We start from the raw sequence: 19,076 nt of genomic DNA, 5'->3' as shown, positions 1-19,076 counted from the left end.
GACGGGTGGGTGTGCTTTTGTAATTTCATTGATTCATGGGTGGACTCAAACCAGCTTGGACCACTGATAGAAGTAAGACGCATCCGAGTTCATAAGGGCTCTTAAACCAGTGGTCTCAGGAGGGTTTATTCATGGGGTTTTTTTCTGGGTTTTTTTGTTTTGTTTTGTTTTTTAAATAACATAAATTGTAAGTTGGTTTTGTGAGATTTTGTGTCGATTAGTGGAAAATAGTATTTTGGAAATGATTCAGAAACATTAAACATATAACATCAATGATTTAATCAAACCAACATTTTATGATAATATGTATATGTGAGCTCAGTGGTATGTGTTCATATTACAGATTACCAAAGCATGTCTACAAATATTTCCTGTGAGCCAAAATCTATCCAAAATTTGTCATCTTAGACCAATTAAACATTTAATTAGATCTGCTTATTCTGTACTGATTTTATTGCTTATTTATTTATTTTTGTTAAGTCTCTGAATTGAGGAAACTATTTGAGGGCATTACCACAAGCACAAGTGACTTGGAAATGAACAGGTGAGATAATGATGCATCTATAAATATGCTACAGTAATAAAGATAATACTACATAGGATAATAATGTGTAAAGATGACTCTTCCCTTTCTTTCTGTGCTTAGAAAGGAGCGCATTGCTCGGCGCTTGGAGGGTATAGAGGGTGAAGTACATCCGTCTCTGCTGCCTACCTTGGTGGCCAACCGGCTTCTGGAGGAGGACACTCCACGATACACTAGGGCCTCTGACCCCTGTGCTGGTGAGACAAGAACAGTACTACAGACTATCGTGTCTCTTTCTACACAACAAAGACATGACTTGTTTATTCTTGCACCAGTTACCGTTCAGCGTTATGGCATGGAGGGATTTGAAAGCCCAGAAATGCAGTTGATGGCTCCAGAGCGCCAGTCCAGAGCTCGATGCAGGCCTGAGCCTCAGTCCTTCATCCACACTGAGCCAGTTCACATTTCGGGTCCGACCAAAGGTGTTCCTGAGTTGGAGTCCAAGGCTGAACGCATCGCCCGCTACAAGGCAGAGCGGCGCCGGCAGCTGGCCGAACGCTACGGCATCTCTTTGGATCAGGAACCCGACTTGGACCATCACTCCCGCTACCCCCGCTCTCACAAAGAGTCGGACTGCTCAGAGAGACGTAATAGAGGGGAGCTGGTGGGAGAGGAAGGCAGAGATATCACCCTAAGTGCTTACACCAGTACCTTAGCTACTAGCCCAAGGGCAGGCCGTTCAGCTCCGCCACACGGCTACCCGGACCCAGGCTGTGATATTGGTCACACCAGGGTGGAGTTGTTCTCAGAGAGGGAGAGGCTGATGAACCTGGAGAATCAGCGCAGGGCCGCTCCGCCTGAGCCTCCATCCTCCTCTTCATACATGGATGTGACATCATCGTCCTCCTCTGCTAAGGTGCCTGCAAAAGACTACACAGTGACTGGCATACCACCCAGTTCACCCAAGCAAGGCAGACACCCCTCCCTCTCCTCGCCTAAACATGGTGCGTCTCCTGGTGACCTATTCATTGAGCAGCAGGCCCAGAACGTCCTCAGCAGACAGGGGTGAGTGTTTTGATCTCATCTTTGTTTTTGTTGGGGGTAGATCTTTTTTTTATTTTAATAAATCCATTTATACATAACAATGGTAAAATACACTTTTGCTAAAGTTTTTGGGGTACTTTAACTGTTTTTGTTTTTGAAAAAAGCAAAGATCAAATTTTATACCAAAGTGTGCAGTACTCCCTCTAACACAGCAACACTCTCAACACAACATGGAATAAAAAAGGTCAGACGTCACTGCATTTGCAGAAACATAGATGTATCCATGTTTTTCTGCTGGTAACTGAGACACCATTGTTAAATTGTAACAATGGTGTCACAACAAGATTAGCTTGTTGTGACTTGTGGAGGGAGGAAGACACATTGTTGTAGCAAACCGTTTTTTCTTTTTTTTAAGTTTGATTTGGTTGAAAATGGACAACCCTGAGTTTTCTACGTGACTCCAGATTTTTGAGGGGTTTCATATTTTACTTTATACATAAATTGTCCCTTGTTTCGGGAGGCTTTTTCTGCATTAAGCTCCCAAGATCCCCTTCACATACAAACATGGGGTTTGAACCAGAACCAGAACTTTAACAGCTGTTCACACTGCATTGTGTTTAAAGGATGGATCCATCTCTCCATCTATTTCTGTCACTGTTGCTCTGTTCGTTCCACATGTCCAAGGTCGTTCTCTTAGCAGGACTCTTGTTTGATACAAGGTCATGCAATCCGAGCTCATTCTGGAACAGACCAGCTCCCATAGTCACCTACAACTGGGCAGATTAGTCTGCCTGTGCTGTTCTGTGCTGTATGTTTATTCTAGAGATTTCAGGTGGATGTCTTGAAGAACAAATTGGGGTGTTTTTCAGATTCACAGAGGATCTCATACTAAGTTGTAGATAGTACTTTAGCATGTGCACCAAAATGATACACTGCATTTGCCTAAGGGGAGGAATGGATAACACTGTCGTTGTGAGTCCATCCTTTAATTGTATGTTTAAATGGTGGCTAAAAGGACAAAAATGACACCTGAATATTAAAACACCTGAGCTAGCAGCTCTTTAGAGGGGACGTGCTAAGAGTTGTTTCAGCTCCACAACTGTTGGAAAAGAGAGAATCAGTGTATGCACCCCTGTTTCTTGCCCAACCCAGATCATGACCAGGCTCCAGCCCTGCACTGTTCCACTGCAAACAAACATATGAAGGTGCATTCCTTGCTTCTACATCCGTCCGGGACATTATTCCCAATCCATCTGTGTTCCCCTCTGCATCGCCCCCTCTTTCTTTTCCTCAGTTTCCCTCTCAGGTTTCAAAACTTGGCCAGGTTGTATGTGTGTCCATGGTGCAGGGAGGGTGTTGTGTTACTGGGCAGCTCAGTGTGACTCCACAGCTACATCTCTGACCCACAGCTGGGTCTGATCAAGACCAGTGAACCCTGAGGAGAAACAAGCAAATAGGAGTGTCTCCGCTCTCCTTTTTCATTGGATGTGTGGGAGACTAACATGAAATGCTACATTTTAGCTCTTGTAGTGAAATGTTCAGAGCAACCCAAATGTCATCATTAGCAAAAGCTTGATGCACTTTTATTCCAGCACGATCATTTTCATCTCCTTTATCAGCATTGAAACTTTCTGGAACTGGTGACAGAAAATAATCAAAACAACAATTAACTGTAATGGTACTTATATAGTGCCTTTCCACAAAGTTGAGCACTCAAGCTCAACAAATGAGTTTCTACTGCAAGTCTCATGCATTCTGGACTTGGAAGAGCGTGGGATCAAGTGACCCTTCAGTTTGTAGACCCACTCTACCACCCAAGCCACAGCTCTGCAAACTAAGTGCAGAGCTGCACTGATTATCCACTAACAGTTTAGTTTAGTTTGTTATTTTTGTAGTAGTATCAAGTTGTAGTGTTTTCCTAAGTGCTGTACAATAAAGTGGATATCTTAAGGATTTTAACATCTTTGCTTCACAAATGGCGCTCGCTGCAGCAGTCCAACACAATAGCCTCATCAAAGGTGTATAATCTACAATAAATCACAATACGTTTATACGCAGATGATAACTTATTATTCTTACAGAACCACAAGTGTCAGTACTGGAAGCTAGCAGTTTATTCAGTAGACTGTCTAAGGTTTCTAAATATTCAGTCAGCTGGTCAAAATTAATTCTGTTGCAACTATCGATTTGCTTAGGAGTTGAAATGTTTCCACACAGAGACATGAGGCTTGCTATAGTTGAGGAAGAGCCAAACTGATTGGTCCAGTCAGAAGACTATCTGTAATTTGTAATCTCCAGTTACTCAAGTAAAACATTTCTACCTCATGACCTGCGTCAGGTCTGTTTCCCCACTTGAATCCAAGGCTAACAGATATGACTTTGTGTTGTGTAGTGAGCTGTTAAATTCAGGTTCTTGTATCCCTAAAAAAGAGATTTGCTTCACAAACTGATTTTTGTTTCCTCCCTTCATTCTTCAGTTGATCTCTTAATGTATTTATAACTGATCAACATTTTTTCCAGTTCTGCTGAACTCTGATCTGTGCTTAGTGAAAAATTCACACTGTTTGCCTTTACTCAGCATCAGAGGGCCAGCATGACTCATCTGGCTCTGGTGGAGTGAGATGGCATTTCCCTTGAATATCTGCTTCTGCAGATAAAACCTCAGCTACAGAGGCGTACATTTAAAGAGCCCTCTCTCCAGATAGCATCAGTGTTATCAACAAATGAGTGTATCTATAGATAGCATCTATGTAATAAGATCTGATGTAATATAACTGCACTATCTGACCATTGGTCATAATTCAACAAGCCTTAAATATGAGACTTATTATTCATATTTTTACTGTGGCAATTAAATGTATCGTGTGGGAGTTAAACTTGTGTTCTTGGGATTGTGCTGATTGCTAAACTCAGTGTCTCTTCAGTCAGTCTTAATGTGAAGTCAGTGGAGTGTGTAATATAGTTTTGTCTCGGCTTATATGCTTCAAGAAAAAGACCTCAACACTGAATTCAGACCCAACTGCCCAGTCAATCACGTTTCCCATTGGGTTTCTCTTGGTGCAGTGCAAAGACGAAACTTAGTACTGATTGGTTCCTCCAGACTGATGCTGAAGGCGACACCCACTCCCTCATCAACTGGCCTTCAAGGTAGACAAAGGCTGGTTGTTTCTCACCCCCAGTTATCATCTACCATGTTCCCATTCATCTGGACCAACCCTTGTGAGCTGTGCTTTTTAAACAGCAGCTCATTACAGGGCTCCAGTTTTTTAAATATTATTATTATTATAAATTTCTGTGATGATGCTGCATTTACTCACTTAGGGTCCTGAGTTGACCGGCAGGCGACTGTTTAATAATCTCTGCTTTTGAGCTCTGGACGTCTGCTGAACAGTCATCCTCATCCTCATTGTCACCAGCTCCAGTCCCCTTGGCTTCCAACCATAACTTCATTTCTCACTCACCTTTTGCTGTGTTTAGCTTAAACCCCATTTGGTAACAGCTGTGTGATGGATCATATTATATCAACAATGACAAATGCTCGTACAGTATTGCCTTTTTAACAATTATGCTGTCGGTGACTGGATTTGTGAGTTGTGGGTGTTTTGTTTTGTTTTTGAATACTTTCTTCAAGAATCAGATCTTAGTAAGAATTTAACCATTATTGCCAGTGTGAGAGAGAGCCTGGAAATAATTCTAAACCAGTTCATATCAGGCAAAGATGTATGTTGGTTTTAATCTGGCTTGTATGGTATGTTTATGGTTTTATGAAATATTTGAGTCAGGAAGACTAAACATCTGAGCCAGTATTTATACTGGTCTTACATCCAAATATAAAATCTGCATGCTTTGTCAGTGTCCAGCCCTAATGTCAAACAAGAGGCTGAGCTCCTCCTTTAGTGCTCAAAGGCTGACACACAAAGGATCACAATCAAAGTCATCTTTCTGAGCTTCTATGAGAGCTATGCTTTGCCTATTGATGTTTTCCAAATGTTAACCAGTCCTTTGTCTCCCTGAAGAATCAGAGTTAGGGAGAGGCTTGTCAGGGAGGAGGGCCGCCAGAAGAGCCCAGAGTTCGGAAATGTTACAGAAGGCCTAGTGTACCGCAGACAATTTCAGCACCAGCTCCAGGCTTCTACACGCTACCACGCAGACCCACTAGGCCCACAGCAGGCCTACTCCCACCATCATCCACAAGTTCAGCACAGCCAGTCTGGTCCACAGGGAGGGCAAGAAGTTGGCAATTACCCCAGTTATTTGTCCATGACCTCTGGTTCTACATCCAGAACTGGGCAGCAGCAACAGCAGGTGGAAGAGGAACAAGCTGGTGAGGCTGAGGCGGTCAAGACAGAGGGCCTTCTGAGGAGCAGAAAAGCAGTCTTGCCTTCACAGATCCGGCGCAGAGAGAGGAGCACTGAAGACCCATGGAGAGGGCGAGGTGAGGAGGAGCTGGTCGTGTACAGGATGCAAAGAGAGGCTGAAGCAGAGGAACCTGTTAGAGGGGGACTTGGAGGCAGACCAAGACGGGAGGAAGCAGAGTATACCTCCTGTCTGCAGGCGGCGGAGCGCCGACCCAGAGAGCGGGAAAACGCTGATCGTGCCCACAAAAGACCGGCTGCGACCCACATTGAGCCCAGAACATCTCACACAGGGCCAGGAAGTTCCAGCTCCACCACAGCTCTGAGCCGATCCGTGTCTGATGCTGGAAATCAACAAGGACCCAATCAGAGGACCTTGCAACACCAAACCAAGGAACCCCAGGAGGTCAGAGAAGGAGAAAGTTTGAGTAATGGAGAGAGTCACCAGGACACCAGGGTGTCTGTTGCACAGCTCAGACATTCCTACATGGAGAGCACCACCACTCCTCCAACCAGCCGCAGGAATGAACTGTAGGTGGTAAAATGCTGCATGGCCTGTACTCGCTGACGCTTATTACCTAACATCATCTGGCTACTCAACGACTAACAAGCAGCTACGTCTGGTGTGATGCTAACATCCCAAGCACAGTGGTTCATTTAATCTGTAGACATGGCATACATTCATTAATTTGCTAACACTAATCGTCCTGCAGTACGGTGTTTGTCTCTGCTTTAATGGCACTGTGAGTTGTTTGGATACTGCCTGGAGCTCGTGTGTGTGTGTGTTTAAACTGTTAAAAAATCTGCATGGGCTTGCTCATAGGCTCGATTTTAAAAACCAGAGGTGTGGTTGAATGTTCAACACCTCTGCTTTTAAACAGTTTTATTTTGCACCATGTCCCTCTCTATTTCTCCCTGACAACTCTGTATTCTCTCTTTCCTTTGGGTTTTCTGTCTGTTGATCCCTCTCCCTGAATGGCCCCTCCAGTGAAATGGAGGAGTGCAGGGCACTGACGGGCTACGAGGCCCCATGGAGAGGGGAAAGGGACAGGGGGCGCAGGCCCCGGCAGTATATCTATCCTGGGGAGAGTAGAAAGACCTCTGAGAGGTTTAGGACACAGCCCATCACTTCTGCTGAGCGCCATGAAACTGATAGGTACTGCTCTGGATTCAAGAATGCACAGCTGAGTGTGAAACGCATGCATGTTAAAAGAAATCACAACTTTGTTTAATTTGGAATGCAACGAAATGTTGATTTTAGTCATGTTCGGGTGACCTGTAATCAAATATATATATTAGTCTCTACCAAGGTACCATAGTCTTATCAATATCATCACAGTGAAACAGGCCAGTGAGAATAATGCTCACATATACAGACCTAAACACCCTCCCTCTCCTTGATTTTCATTCTAACGACATTAGCAAACAAGGAAGCTTAAAGGCCAAAGGTCCCTCTGATTGGGCCTTGGCAGTGGTCATCACACGTGACCACAGTGAGGACGCATGAATTGGCCTTTGTCAGTAATCAAGTCCCGAGACCATGGATCAGAGCAGACTAATGTAATGCTGTCTAATTCTCTAGCTTGGTCTGCTTTCTCTCCATTTTTCAATTCTAACGCGAGCTGTCACATTTCCAGCATACCACAAACTACTGCTTTTCTCAGCACGCCGCTAGCCTTCTAACCACTCGCCACTGATTTACTCACCTTTTTTATTGTTATACATAAGCTTCGAACTGATCACCTTTTTCTTTTTGTGCTTTTGAAGGTCTTGTGTGAGTTCAGACTTTGCTTCTACTGAAGGTAAGTAGTTTTTCTCACTAACCTCAGATTTAGATTTTCAGAATACAGTAACAGTAAGTAGGTATAATAATAAGTAGATATAATGCTAGGCTCATTGCATCTTATTTTCTACTCCGGTATAGATATCATACAACAAAAGTAAAGCTCATGAATTAAAGTAACCACATCTAATATTTCTGTAGACATCCATGTGGAAATGCTGAATCACATGGACATTGTTTCAGTTTCAGGGTTTTCTTGGTTAATTTTACATGAGAGCCAACTTAAACGCTACACATTGTCATGCCACAGACTGATACAGCACAGTTTCTTTTATAATTCTTTGGATGGCTGCTGAGATCACGAGGATGGAAAAAGAATGCAGTTACATTCATGCTTTAGTTCAACTGTCTTTCCATTTATATCTGCTCTGTATCATAACTGCATAGGTTCATGTAGTAGTATCTGCAGTTCAGTGGTCAGTGACTAACTATGAAAACAGCATTACTGATAATTTACAGCTGCACTCATCTATAAGTGAACAGAATGAGTTTTCAGTGGCTTCAGTAATAAACACATGGATGGAGGCCTGGTGACTTAAATCTGTTTTTTTTAGGTCGTCTTTATTTTATATGAAAGCGTGATATTTTGAAGTGGAGTTTACAGAGTCATTAATGGTGCTCACAGTAGCATAACATCACTGTGGCCCCGCTTAGGGCAGAGCCAGCTCATCTGCTTCTTATAAACATGACTTGGTCGGGATGCTTTGGCGAGTATTATGTAGGCCAGAGCTCAGCACTGCAGTGTCAAAGGGATAGCTGTTTGATGATGTCATGGCATGTGTCTTGCAGAGAATAAAGCGTGTATATTCCTCACACCTGTCCATCTTTTTATAGTCTCCTGAGTGACTCCAGTGACGGGTTTAGTGGTTTGTTTGTTTTTTCCCTGCCATTAAGCCAGATGGTGTTAATAACGATTGATAGGTATCACACAATAGTTGTCATACTTCTGTGTGTTAAATAATTAGATTATTGGGAAAGGTTTATCGAGCATAAATGTACCTATCATCTTAAGATGCTCTTCTGTTACCATTTTTATCCAAAGCTAGCTAGTGCTAAAGTGTTCAGTTTCTTTTAAAGTGACTTCAGTTTTTTGCATATTATAATAATGTCAGTGTTACTGCATAACATTCTTTTTTTATTGACCTATAATTTAGTAAATATGTAGACTAAAGCAGGATCTTTAATCAGCGACTAGTGACTACAGTCATTTGAAATAACCACTGTTAGTACATTTTAAACTAGAGCAAGCTAGCTAATTAAGCTAATACTAGCTTAACGAGTTTGTTCAAATTGTCTGCCTTTGAAATGTCCTTACATGATGGCAGTTTAATGCGATATTATAAGTATAATGCGTTGTACATACTGTACAGGATTGAACTAGCACTGAGTTCGCAACAAGAGACTGTGTACGGTCAATAAAACTCACAGATTCGTAGCCATGCAGAGCTGTTATTGGGGTGAAGTGGTGGGCAAAGGACTGAAGTGACAGCTATGGAAGAGGAGGATATTGTTGACTGAGGAGAAAATGAGGGTTACTTATGCAAGAAGCCTGGAATGTGTTGGTGTTCATGGAGAAATAAAGAGTCTCTGTTGTTTCTGTAAAGTCGTACCCCGTGGTTTCAAGGACATTTGTTGAAACCCTTGTTTTTATTTTGTGTACTCAAAGTGTACACTTAATAGAATCATTAGTGTATGAATAGAAATATATGTAAATAATCACATTACAAAACTTATTTGCTCTTTCTGGCAATATAATTTGGTGTTTTAGTGTCTTTGGCAGAAAATTTAAGTAGTGTTTTACAGAGTGTCTATGGTAGCATAAAACAATAAAATATTAAGATAAAAAAACCAAAACGTAAAACAAAGTATAGATGATACAGAGAACTGTGAAGCAGAATTTATGTAGTTAGAGCTGGTTTCTAACTCTAACTTTTTTTTCCTTTGTTGCAGCTGATGAAGAGAAGCTAGATGAACGGGCCAAGCTGAGCGTCGCAGCTAAGCGCTCTCTCTTCAGGGTGAGTTTTGACTTCAGCCTGTTGGGCATCTTATATTGTCTGAGTACGAGCTTCCAAGCTGAGGAAAAACTTCATTCCAGTTATGGGTACGATTTCAGACTCTGGGATTAATAAAGTATTCTGATTTCAATTTCCTGTCCTTCTCTTACTTTGAGGATTTAGAAATTTTGATTGCAGATGTGAGTCACAACTGAGCCAGCCTTATTCCTGAAATGATTTGTGCCATAATTCAGCGGCTTCTAGAATCACTTTTAGCAGGAAGGAGTTGAAGGAAACCTTTTCTGTATGATTGTGTCAGGCTCTCACGTTTTTGTGGAAGAATTGTGTCTCTGTCCTCTTCAGTGTTGCTTCAATCCAAAGCCTGTTCATTTCTCAGCCTGTAGAGTCTCAGATGTTGCTCTTATTTCATATGGAAGCAGTAAGGTGCAGGAAGTTTTGCTTGTTCATTTTGCTTTAAAAAAAAAGAAGCAATTTTTTATTTATTTATTTAGTTGCAAGATCTGCTAAGGACCAGAGAAGGTCTATACAGTTTGTGTAATCAGCTGTGTTCATTTCTAAAGATGACCAATGTTTACCCTAATTATCTCCATCCAGGAACTGGAGAAGAGCGTCGATGGCGGAGCTCCTAAACTGCGGTCCAGGAATGCTGCTGTGGACAGGAGACTAAGACGGACACAAGATCGATCCAGAACTCAGCCGGTCACAACTGAGGAAGTAGTCATCGCAGCCACGTAAGGCTCTGTCACCTTGTTTGATGCTATGTAATGTGAAAGACACCTCTAACAATAATAGGGTAACTTACTTTCTTGATAGGCAAAGAAAAAGTGTATAATTATATAGTTCTATCAGGAAGAATGACTAAATAAATGTAAGCTTGAAAATGAGCCCATGGTGAGTACAAATGTGACACAAGAAAAAAGTACGTCTGGTCCTTTTACTAAGAACCTTCTGATTTTTTTTTACTCTGAAAATGTTTCACATGTGGGTTTTTATTCTCATTACTTTAATTTTTATTACTATAATAGTACTCATTTTAAAACCTTTCACAAAGAAATGTTTCTGGAGACTATCTAAAAGGAGCAAAAATGTTAATCGCTCAGTATGATGAGAATTGCATAGTTCCGGGGCTATAATAGCAAAACCTCAACCCTCCTCCCCTTTTTGTCACAAGCTGTGGCCGGGGAATGACCACTAAGACTCCATCTACAGATCTGTGTGTTCCTGACAGCACATATCAGGTCAATAAATCAGAGGTGTAAAATCTTTAAGTGCATTAAAGCAAATACATGCACATCTGTTCTATTTGAAAAGTGCTCTAAAGGGAAGTTCTCCTAGATTATCAAAGCGGAACAAACTCAACTGTGCACTTGTGTGTAGGCATCCATCTGTGGAGAGACCTTGCTGTGAAGATGAAGTTCTAGGGTGTTACCAGTTTTTGTAGATTTAAACCTTTCTTTCTGCGTGAAATTGTTTCTTAAAGAAAGCTGTGCCTCTGACTTTTTCACTGTCCTCACATCTACATGAAACTTTAACCACCATCCTAGTCTTCATGTTTGCACCTTCCTGTCTTCTCTGTCCTCTGTGTGTGTATGACTGTGTCCCTGTCCTTGACCACTGTAGCGCCCCATCTCACGTGCCACAAATGGTGTCCGCTCACGCTGCCGTAGCACGCGTCCCTAGCCCCACCCTAGTTTACAGCACTGTCCCACCATACAGGTACACAGCAGACGTGTGTGCACGGATATGTATGCTCACATCGAAGTGCGGTGTTTGACTAACACGTTTGAGTCTTGGCTGCTATGCAGTTTTTCTTCGTTCACTGTGTTTTAAACTATAGGATTGAGTTGCTGGTAAAGTTCTAATGCACAGTTTTAAGGTTTGGTGCCCTCATGTGTGATCGGAGGAAACTACATGAATTAATTGCTAAGATAGGACGTCTGGGTTTTTAACTCACTGCTTGGTGAGCATGACTCACCCTGCATGTGTAGCAAACCTTTTTGGCTCTGTGTTGGCGACTTTTATTGGCTGTCAGAAAATGCACTCTCTCTGACATGCCACTCGCTGGCTTGCATGAGCTCCCCACAAGCTTACAGAAGTCTCCGTTTTCTTCTCCCTCTTTGTCTCTTGGATGTCTTCTCCCCTCCTTAGCCTGCAGGCATCCTCACAGCAAAGTGCTGTTGCCCATGAGCAAGTGAGGGAGGCCCGGCGGGTGCAGGATACCAAGGAGATCCGGGGCCCGACGCAGACGTCTTCACTAAAAGAAAAAGATACAAAGCAGAGCGAGACTCAGGAGGAGCCTGACCTCTGCACCCTCAGCCTGGCTGAAAAGATGGCGCTGTTCAACCGGCTGGCTCAGCCCCCAACCAGGGTCACCCACACAAGAGGGGACACGCGGCAGCGGAGGGCCAACGCTCGCTACCAGACACAGCCCATCACACTGGGAGATATGGAACAGGTGGGGAAGCTGCAAGGTCACTTTGTTTCTCCAGTGCTTCGGTTCACTGGGAGAAGACCTCTTAACTTTGCTTTCTTACTGTACACATTCACTCTGTTAGTGCCACACAATACAAAGGTGGAGTATAAATGTAGTAATAATGTGTCATGACTTACTCGGTCAATCCAGTGTCTTATGCACAGAGTACATGAATTAATATTTTTAGAGAACACAAGAGGAAAAGTGAAAATTCTGTTAATGAATATAAATGATGATGTAACCAAACAGCTGCTGTCCAGCTCTGGGAGCAGATTGCTGTTTAAGGGTAATGAATGTTAACAGAGTTTCAACTGGGCATGGATGGAATCATATGACAGAATTATTCTAGTGTTCACTGAAAAATGAAGAAATGTGAGAGCACCGAAGTGATGATATATGGAAAAGGGAAAAAACATTTAAAGGTGGAAAAATTGAGAAGTTGCAATGATGACATGTTATCTGTTAGTCAGTGGGTTTGCAGGGGTTATAATTAAACTCCTGCTACTAAAGTAGAAAATCCATGAAACAAGAACTGCAGCATGCTGGTGTTTCTGCTCCAGGAGCTCTCAGACGTAGACCTCAGTGATGAGCAGGAGCTGTGTGACAGTCTGGTAGAAGACCTACAAGTAAGCTTCCTCTGAACAGTCACCGACCACCACTTGCCTGCATCAGTGGAGGCTGACACAGCGGGAGCACTCTTCTCAGAAATGACCGTCCATTTCTGTGAACAACACGCTCTGTGTTTTCTTTTTTGGCTCGTCTCCACATTGGTGTGATTTCATTCTGAATGTACGTTGCATGGCCCAGCTTGTGATAAAGCTCTGAGTCATCAACCCCAGTTCAATAAAGAGGTGTGGATGGATGAAGCACACATATCAGCGAGTCTGTGGGCTTTAAAAGATGTCTCTGTGACAAAGAAGAGGGAAACCAAAAGCAGTTCAACTCCCATCTACAGCCACAGGGGTTGAAAGTTTGATTGTGGGGGAAGTATGAGAGAGAAATTTGAAGCAAAAGCGAGTTAATGGATGGATACATGTTGCAAGTTTCCTTGACATGGCTGCTTTCTGTTGCTTGTCATTTGTTCCTCAGCAGAAGTGCCAGGTTAGTTCTCCTCTATGGATTATGAACCCAGTTGTTATAAACTGAAAGTGTTTGTCATGCGTTGTGCGTCGGCGGCTGCTGGCATGGCTTTGTGATGTGGGCTGACCATTAAGAGAGGCTGCTGTGTGATGCCCAGGAAGTGCACTGAGTCAGGCAGGCTGTGATTAGTCAGCGTTATTCTCTCGATTGTTTGTGTGTGCACTTTGCCCGAGCCGTTTCTCAGCCTCTGTAGCAAACTGACCCACTTCTTTGTCTGTCTGCATTACACAGCTTCAAAACGGCACAGGCTCTCGGTTTGGACACCACCTATCTTCCTCGTCTTCCTCTGCACTCAGAGCAGGCGGGACGGTGTCCAGTGACCACGCCGGAGACATCCACATATCCACTGCAGCCTGCGTGGAGCCCACCTATCCCAGCTCTGACAGGTCTCTACCCCCTCGCCAACCAGACGGCCCAGTCGGGGGGTCCCAGGGATCCTCAGATCACCATAGGCATCACATTTTGCCCCAAGGGGAAGACCAGATTGATCTGGGAGGGGGGAAGAGGAAGTTGCCGTCTCCTGAGAGAGCAGTCAGGCAGACAGCACTGCCCCAGCCCCAGAGTGGGAGAGAAAGGAGAGAAGAGGAGGAAGAAGCAGAGGAGGAGCAGCTGCAGCAGTGGCCGGACAGTGCGATAGAAGAGGAAGTGCTGTGGAGCTCAGAGAGCCACAGGCTCCAGGACAGCCAGGAGCAAAGCCAGAGGAGCAGGGCCACCAGCGGAGGTAAGAAAACAGCAGGAGGAGGAGCTCAAAAGCATCAGTCTGCTTTTTATTGCCTGAACTACTCTGCTGTTTGTTCTGTCTTTACTGAAGTTTATAAACTTGCCAAGTTTACATTAAGATTTGGGGAGAATGATAACTGTAACTTGTCTATATTAACATTCAACAGCGATATGTGTTATAGACCCTGAAGAGGAGAAGAGGATGGATGAATGGCTAGATGCATATTTCCTTTTTTTAGTAACTGGAAATATTTGGATCAGAGGGTAGTGCTGTGGACTTGTAGGTTAAAGCTAGCAGTAGGTTGTTATCTTGGTTAGTAAGGTGCACCTGCAACTTAATTTGGTGTTAAATGGGAAGCTTATTTTGGTTAGCATGCAGAGTTAGTGTTTCTGGGTAGAACACTGGAGTTTAACAGAAATAAATGAAAAAAGTGAAGCTAATCAGAAGACTAAAATAGGTTTTAAAAATTTAAAGAGCAAACTATGCTAACAGTTGGTTTCCGTCAACAAGTTCTAATCCAACCCACTTCCTGTGTGTCTGAGTGAAAATGTTGAGTTCAGACTGTGGTTTTCAGGCTTCCTTTGTATCTGAGCACTGCAGTAACACCGGGCCGTTCACTGTCTCTGTGTCAGCATGTGGCTTGTCAGAAAATAGAAATCAGTCAAACTGGAACTGTGGAACTTGTTTCGGGGCAGGGGGAAGGAATAGTGCGTTGACCTGAGTCTCCAGTGTGGGTTGTTTGATTACAGCTGTGGCAGAGATGTTTAAAGCTGTTCAAAGTGTCTTTGCTGCTTCTCACGAGGTGGACGGGATTATTTCGGTGAGCATGAAAGATGATTGCTGCGATGCTGCTTTGAGATGCTGAGTCTGCACTGTGACACCTCTGACTGTTATGTTAAAGGGTTTACACCCTACACAGCGATTCTTAGTTAATGTATTTTCCTCAAAAGATCATACAAGCGGTCACAGTTAATGTTTATGGAGTTGCTGCTGAGTTACTGATTTTTATTTATTTTCTCTCCCCCTCTCCTCTCACTATTTCTGTGTGCTCACACTCACAGACCTGCTGGAATCAACTGTGGTAACATCCAGAGCAACATCTGGCTTCCCCGAAGCAGCAGACACAGACAGCAACACACACCCAGCTGACCCGGTTCAACCTGAGCAGGGAGACGAACTGAGCGACAGGATGATGGCCCGACACATGTCCATCAGAGAGAGGTGAGCATGGAAGTGTGCTAAGATAGGATTTAATATATATTTACTGCATGTCTGACCATATTCACGTATTGCAGAATACCATTTACCTGTTTCTCGGTAAATTAATCCTACAAGAGCAACGCAAAAGAAATCACGGTTTGCTCTGCTAGCTACATGTTTGTTTTTTTAATTCATTAACAATAAAAATAAGTTTAAATGTCTTTGTTTTTTAAAGAAAATACATGTATTTCAAGACAAAATGCCATGGTCACTGAAAACAGGTGTCGGTGCATAAAAATGCTAAATGATTAGGACCAATGGTTTCATTATTCATGAATGGTCATCAGTCATAGCACATTTGTGATCAGCTCTTTTACTTTTAAATTAAGAATGGATAAAATGTGATGACTCAAAATTACATCATGAGGGCAAAGAGGGAGGAGTTTTTAGGGTATTAGAGGGTTTTTTTCTTTACTGTTGAGCTTCCTGGGATGAAGTCTGGAGTATTAACAGAAGCAAAATGATAAAGAAAAGAAATTATAGATTTTTTTTCATTACATTTCATTGTTGTTATATAACAAAACTAAAGCTGAGTATTGGATTCCTGAGCAAATCCTTACATAAGTCCTGTTATGTCATACTGGGATAATTGAGCTGTTCGTGCTAGTTGACTGGCAGACATAGGACACTAATCATGCTCTAAACTGACTGATGATATAATAAAGTTGCATGTAAACTGGTGTTAAAGCCTGTGGAGTTTGTACTAGTTATTGTGCTTCTCGTAAATCTGACTCTTTGACCATGTTTTGACTAATTTGTGTCGTTCCCACGTTCAAAGCATTTCTCTGGAGCAAGGGTCTGTATCCCAGATACAGCTTGCAAGTTGGACTGAGTGCTGCTTTCATCCTGTTTTTGCATTTGCTGTGTAGCCCTGGGGGCAGAACAGGACATTTCCTCGCTGGGTCACAGAGGGGTGCTTGTGATGGGGGGGCAAGTGGGGCACAGCCAGGACCCTGACCTCTTGCATATATTGGTCCTGTCTGCCCCAGCTCACAGATGAGAGCTCAATAATTGAAGCTCTGTTCTTGCTCACGTTTAGGTTTTTAGACTTGTCGAGTACTTTAAACCTAATCCCAGTTTTCCTTATTAAAAAGATGGAAAAATTCAGGGTTGAGGTTTGAGTTGCTTTCCCAGCTCCTGTTACACTGACTGGCTTCTCTAATCAATGTTTATGTGTAATTGGATCAGAGCTGTCATTGCTCTGTCTGTACACTGTTTACTTCTGCAGCTCCTAAACGACATGCTCGCTGCCTCTGTTTAATGTCTGCTGTCTTCTCATTCATAAATGTAGAGGAGCATGGCTGCTTTTTGTTGGCTTTACTATTGTGACAGGTTGGGCTAAAAGCTCTGGGGAAGTAAGGTTTTGTGTTTCTTCAGCACATGTGGAAATAAAGAGTCTGCCTGCAGCTGCAAACTCAATGGCTCTTCATTAAAACCACAGCGTGTAGTTGCTTTTGTGCCATCCTTAACATACAGTTTGTCATGTCACGTTTGACAAAGTGTCTCAAAATCATCTTCATAAAACTCACCTCTTAAACAAATTGCTCAAGTTTTCCATAAATGCTCTGGATTAAATTTGAAAGCCTAGCCAAAATAAGGATTTGTTGCGGGTTTTTTTTGTTTTGAAAAGTGTCCTCTAACTACAAAAAACTCAACTGAAAAACATTATTTATTATTATGAGCGCTTTGAGTACTCCGGGAGAGTAGAAAAGCGCTATATAAGAATTAGTCCATATACCATTTATTTGTATGCTACAGCTCATGATCCTCTCCCTTTCCCCACTCAGAGTCGCCTTGTTAAAGAAGAGTGGCGAGGAGGACTGGAGGAACAGGATCAATAAGAAGCAGGATGTGGTGAAGATTGCTGCAGCAGAGCAGAATGCTCAACTCTGGGAGGTGGAGCAGAGCTTCAAGAAGAAGGTAACCACCTGACGTGAGCACCCACTGCTGAATTAGCACGTCAACAGAGAAGCCTGAGGTTGTCCCTTGTATCGCTCATGTTTTTGCACGTAGTCATAGCAGCATGCATTCATGACTGACTCTGCTACTTTGTGTCCACAAGACCTGAATGCAGAAGTGATGCAGTGAGTTGGTTAATTTGATTTGATCGACTGTGTAGCATTATGAAAGCAAGTATTTAATGTGTCAGCCTCTGAGATCATGCCGCTCAGTAGGTGTTCTCGATCTTCTATTGCTGACGTGTACAGAAAGAAAAATCTGATCAAAGACTGATACCCTTTAAACAATCACTTCTGTAGAACAGAGCTACAAGGAACATGGTAACAATTTTCAATATCTCTAAACAGAGAGGTCGTGTTTTTGTCTGCGTCTTTTGATCTTTTTCTCTTTTCTCTGTTCTGTCTCAAGCAGCTGTTGCATGTTTTTGTTCTTGGACTGTATCAAGAGATAATCTGCATGTCTTCCATCCTGGCAGTAGAATACATACTGTGGTGTCTGGATCAGTCACACAATACTTCATGGGGCATGCTGTTTTTATTTCCTAAATATGGAAGCCTGCGGCTGCCACTATTCAATCATGAACATTTTTTTCTTTCCTTTCCTTTCTTTTTAGTATACTAATTTTTTCATACGTCAAACCTTTAAAATCCAATTTGATTTTAGGCCGAAAATGCATAAATGCAGTGAAATTAAACGCACGCAGTTCAAATACTTGGGTAACTTTTACGTTATCCCAACATTTTAGCTTATCAGATTTCTAATAAATAGTGAAACCCTATTTATATAATAGTAATATAATCCCAAGGCTGACAATCACAAATGCAGTTTTGCGTTGTGATGAATCATTTCTGGAGTAGCAAAAGTGAAAGCACGCAGGCTATAATATTCATAGGGCCACTCTTCCTAAGCTGTTCACTTAATTCTGATTCATTTAGCCCCGCTCGAATGAATGTATTACTACATGTAGCCATGTAATAAACTATACATAACTGTACTTGTGATAGTATACCTGGTACTTGAAATGGATATCTCAAGTCTCTAAATAAGTTTTGGGGGGAGTTGACATAGAATAATCCTGCTGTTTAAGAGTTTTATTTTGCATTATGACGATAAAATATTAATAGAACAAACGTGAAAATTAATCAGTCAGGATTTAATCTCATTTGAAGGGTGTGTGTATATAAATGTAGAATGTAAAAAACTTGAGCATCTTGGAAACAGTAGCCAGTCACTCATAAAAACTTGGAACACATGATTGAACATGAGTATTTGCAGCCTTTGACTTCCAAATTTTGAAGTTTTGCCTCATGTATGTTTTATACTTGTTATGAATATTAAAGAAGCTTAATTAAGTTGGATTTTAATCCTATTTGTTGCCTGAATGACTCACATACTGAGATGGCTTTCCCCTCCAGAGAAAAGCTGAGAGCACTTTGTAGAGTTTAACTTTTCTCTGAGAGTTGAAAAGTATTCAAACTGTCAGCTACATGTGAGTGTTGTACTAACTGAACTGTAAAATGTAGCCTCTGTGTTTAGTCATGCTAGGCCTTTGTTTCTAGTTAACTGCATGTTACATGTAAACTTTCACTCTTCTGTTTGTCTCTGTTTGCATGTCCTTTACTTTTTCTTTTTTAAAATAAAAAAATAAACCTGATTTCTTTCCTCTGCATGTTGACTGCGTTTCTGTTTTTGAAGGAAGGGTTAGGTCAGGCACAGGACACGCACCTCTCTGTTTAGACATAT

General features: G+C 42.3%; 1 protein-coding gene across 13 annotated transcripts in view; it reads left to right on the top strand.

The window, feature by feature from the left end:
• The window catches only part of svila (supervillin a), a 49,653-nt gene that overhangs the window by 10,301 nt on the left and 20,276 nt on the right, over positions 1-19,076 (top strand). For 7 of the 13 annotated variants that reach the window (XM_080305901.1, XM_080305898.1, XM_080305895.1 and 4 more), the window contains exons 4-16: positions 481-544; positions 647-780; positions 859-1,588; positions 5,584-6,453; positions 6,911-7,078; positions 7,690-7,724; positions 9,716-9,780; positions 10,375-10,511; positions 11,401-11,496; positions 11,929-12,235; positions 13,625-14,114; positions 15,176-15,335; positions 17,162-17,294. In XM_080305901.1, the coding sequence (XP_080162027.1) occupies positions 481-544; positions 647-780; positions 859-1,588; positions 5,584-6,453; positions 6,911-7,078; positions 7,690-7,724; positions 9,716-9,780; positions 10,375-10,511; positions 11,401-11,496; positions 11,929-12,235; positions 13,625-14,114; positions 15,176-15,335; positions 17,162-17,294 (3,389 nt within the window). The remainder of the gene's footprint in view (positions 1-480; positions 545-646; positions 781-858; positions 1,589-5,583; positions 6,454-6,910; positions 7,079-7,689; positions 7,725-9,715; positions 9,781-10,374; positions 10,512-11,400; positions 11,497-11,928; positions 12,236-13,624; positions 14,115-15,175; positions 15,336-17,161; positions 17,295-19,076) is intronic. The other 6 variants (XM_080305905.1, XM_080305902.1, XM_080305900.1 and 3 more) reach the window with 5 other exon arrangements.

The sequence above is a fragment of the Astatotilapia calliptera genome, chromosome 9 (genome assembly GCF_964374335.1).
Source record: "Astatotilapia calliptera chromosome 9, fAstCal68.1, whole genome shotgun sequence".
In the NCBI taxonomy this organism is placed as follows: Eukaryota; Metazoa; Chordata; class Actinopteri; order Cichliformes; family Cichlidae; genus Astatotilapia; species Astatotilapia calliptera.
Note: the sequence above shows the minus strand (reverse complement) of the source record. Positions and strands in the feature narration are given on the sequence as shown.